General features: G+C 46.8%; 1 protein-coding gene across 1 annotated transcript in view; it reads left to right on the top strand.

Moving 5' to 3' along the window:
* Positions 1–3,698, top strand: part of CSMD2 (CUB and Sushi multiple domains 2) — a 258,061-nt gene that overhangs the window by 225,497 nt on the left and 28,866 nt on the right. The window contains exons 51-52 of the mRNA XM_033519645.1: positions 1,562–1,756; positions 3,504–3,677. Coding sequence (XP_033375536.1) covers positions 1,562–1,756; positions 3,504–3,677 — 369 coding nt within the window. The remainder of the gene's footprint in view (positions 1–1,561; positions 1,757–3,503; positions 3,678–3,698) is intronic.

The following is a 3,698-nucleotide window of genomic DNA, read 5'->3' as shown; positions in this document are numbered from 1 at the left end:
GGGCCTGAGGCAGTGAGGTGTCCTTGATTGCCAGGCCTGGAGAGGAATTGCTGTGTGTGACCCAAATGGGAAAGCAGCAGCTCACACTGTGTGTGGAGTTTGGAGTTACACACTAAAGAACTGCAGGGTTACAAATAGATGAAAAACAGAAAAGCTGAAATCCTGAGGCATCAGCAGTGGTGTGTCTGTTCCACCTGCAGAACAAACAGCTTTGCCCCACAGCCGTGGTGTTCAGGGCACATCAGGGTTTTATGGTGAATTACTGCAGAAATTAAATCTCATGGTGTGGTGGTTTCCCACCTGCCCTGATGCCTTAGGACTTTTAGCTTTTTGATATCTTTGTAACTTCATAGATTTTTAATATATAAATGTGCAGTTTCTAGCACTTTCTCACCCTTTAGAACAGTGATTACCCTTGCTCACGTTCTTGACATTCTGTTTACTCTTGTTTTCAAGAAAAGAATTTCTAACAATTCTAAAATGTCTAGAATTTCCAACAATTCTAGAACTTCTCAAAGAATTTCTAACAAGGACATTCAGTTTCACAGCAGTAAAAGAACAGAATACAGAACATTGGTTATCAGGATAACCAATCTCCCATTGGATGTAGTTCCTGGATGTATAATTAATTAAACTTATAAAAATTGGGAAAAATCCCATGCTGGGTGTGCACATCCCTATAATTTGTGCACCTGAAATCTTTCCTTAAAGAACTGCTCTTTATGTTACTGCTGCCTCGAGATTTTTGATTTTTCTGTATTTTTCCTATATTTATCTCTGTAAAATTTTCCCTGTATTTTAGCTCTGGAAAATCCCATTCTGTAGTTAAGGAGCTCCTGGTATTTTTCTACCTTTTCTCTTAGATTTTAGAGCAACGAGCTGACCTTTCTAACACATTCCTGAAATACTAGTTTTATTATTTTATTAGTGAAATATTAGTTTTATTATTTTATTAGTGAAATATTAGTTTTATTAGTTTATTAGTGAAATATTAGTTTTATTAGTTTATTAGGGAAATATTAGTTTTATTAGTTTATTAGTGAAATACTAGTTTTATTAGTTTATTAGTGAAATATTAGTTTTATTAGTTTATTAGTGAAATATTAGTTTTATTTCCAAGCTGGGGACACAAAGGAAGACATAACAAGAAATGGGGTAAAGAAACTCCAAGGGGTGGATCAGCAGCTGAATCTCCTGTGGGACATAGCTGTTAGAAATCCTAATTAATTAACCATATCAAATTGTGGAAACTGGATGACCAGGTATGCCTGGAAGCTTCCAAATCAAGCTCTGCCCTTTATTTTATGATTTTAACACCACTGCAAGGGGTTTTTCTCTTTGGATTTCAGGCAACATCACCGCTTTTAACACCCTCCTGAAAGTTTTCCTTTCGGTTCTCAGCAGCCTCCCCACCAGGGGATATTCCCCTCATTAAAAACCCAGGGGTGTTTTATTTAATTTTATTTTATTTTGGGATTTATTTTGGGAAATCCACAGCTGGATTTTGGGGGGGGGTTGAAAGCTCAGTTAACCCTTTGTGTGCTGTTTCTGTGCCCCTCAGCTGTGACGTGCCCTGACGTGGGCAGCATCGCGGTGGAGCACGGCCGCTGGCGCCTCACCTACGAGGTGCACTACCACTACAACGCCCAGCTGATGCTCATCTGCGACCCTGGCTACTACTACACGGGCCAGAGGGTCATCCGCTGCCAGGCCAACGGCACCTGGAGCATCGGGGAGCCCGTGCCCACCTGTAAAAGTAAGAGCAGAGACACCCCAGGGTGGCACCGTGGGCTGGGTGTGGGTTTGGGCTCAGCAAATCTCAGCCCCATGGTGTTTCAGGATGCTGCTGGTGGGTGAACACGGATAATCAAGGAGATTTGGGTACAGGATGGAATGGTTTGGTGCAGATTTTGGGAGGAAATCCTTCCCTGTGAGGGCAGGGAAGGGCTGGATGGATTTCCCAGAGAAGCTGTGGCTGCTCCATCCCTGGAAGTGTCCCAGGCCATGTTGGAGAGATCTGGAATAGTGGAATGTGTCCCTGCTGTGGGGCTGAGTTATTAATCCTGGCAGCAGCTGAGGTGGAGCTGTGGAGCGTGGTTTGGTCTTTTGGGCATTTGTGAGATCGTTTGGTGCAGGTTTTGGGGTGAAATCCTTCCCTGTGAGGGCAGGGAGGGGCTGGGATGGATTTCCCAGAGAAGCTGTGGCTGCTCCATCCCTGGAAGTGTCCCAGGCCATGTTGGAGCAAATTGGAATAAGGGAAGGTGTCCCTGCTGTGAGGTGGGACTGAATTACTCCTGGTAGCAGCTGAGGTGGAGACAGCAGAGCTGCTGGAAGAGAGTTGGGGTACAGGGAGACATCTAATCCCTGATCTGATCCCTGATTTAATCCCAGCACTTCTCTGGGATCTCAAGCCCTTCTGCTCAGCTGTTGCTGTGGGGTCCCAGCAGCTTTGCTGTCACAGCTGCTCTGAAGTCAGGGCTTTTAAGGAGGAAGAATAAAGAATTCTGCTGTCAAGCCTCAGCTCTCACACAAACACCAGGTTTACAAAGGGTAACAGTGTCACCTGCAAATCAAACCCAATGGGGCACCCCAGCAGCTCTCAGTTGTTCTAACACCACTGCTGTGCTTTGGATCTCTCCTTTTGTCAGAGGTGGAGGGTTTTTCTCTCCAAGTGCAGACAGAGACAGTGAAATCTCTCCTTCCCTGCTGCCTGCCTTTGTTTTTGGAGCTGTGACTGCTGGCGTGGGTGACAGATGTACTTTTCCCCCTGCCAGCTCTTCCTCCGGCTCTGGGAGCAGGAGCCTGACCTCCTTTTGTTCCCTCAGCCTTATTGCCACCTAAATCCAAGTGACAGGATCTTGGCAGTGCCCCGAGGTCAGGAACACCCAGCAGGGGCTCCAGAGGATTTGCAGAGCTTGAAGGTGGAGAAAATGAAGATAAAATCGAGAGCTGGAGTTCTGAGGGGGAGCTGGGTTTGCAGAGGCTCCTGCATCCCACAAACCCAGCTGGGATCTGCAGATCCTGGAATTTCAGCTTGTGGGGGGAAAGCTGAGTGTCACTTTCAGCTGGAAACTTTGTGCCATTCCAAGGTCAGGTTGGACAGGGCTTGGAGCAAGCTGGCCTAGGAGATGTCCCTGCTCATGGCCTTTGAAGTCCTTCCAACTCACCCCATTCCATGATTCTGTGGGTTTTCTGGGAACCAGGCTTCCTGCTGCATCCAGCAGTGGGTTAATGACAGAAAAATATTCCTGTGTGAGCAAGTTCTGGTGTGAAAAACTCCTTTGGTTCCTTCCCAGCCTGTCTTTAGTTCTTCCCTCGTGTCCTGAACCATAAATACTAACAATTCTTATTTTTGTCACCTCGTCTAACATGGCTCTGGAATTATTACAATTCCTGGAATTATTTAATGAACTTTCCCACTCCAGCAATAACTTCTGGAGGCATTCCATGAAAACCCATCCCCCCCAGGCTGTTTTCTCAATATCCTTTGGGATCTGTCCTAGTTATCTCCTGTGGGGAGCTGCCCACCCCTCCCAACGGGAACAAGATCGGGACCCTCACCAGTTACGGAGCCACTGCCATCTTCTCCTGCAACACTGGCTACACCCTGGTGGGCTCCCGGGTCCGGGAGTGCATGGCCAACGGGCTCTGGAGCGGGGCTGAGGTCCGGTGTCTGGGTAGGTGTCCCCTGGGAACCC

Source organism: Parus major, chromosome 23, assembly GCF_001522545.3.
Source record: "Parus major isolate Abel chromosome 23, Parus_major1.1, whole genome shotgun sequence".
Classification (NCBI taxonomy): Eukaryota; Metazoa; Chordata; class Aves; order Passeriformes; family Paridae; genus Parus; species Parus major.
This window is presented reverse-complemented; position numbering and strand designations above follow the sequence as displayed.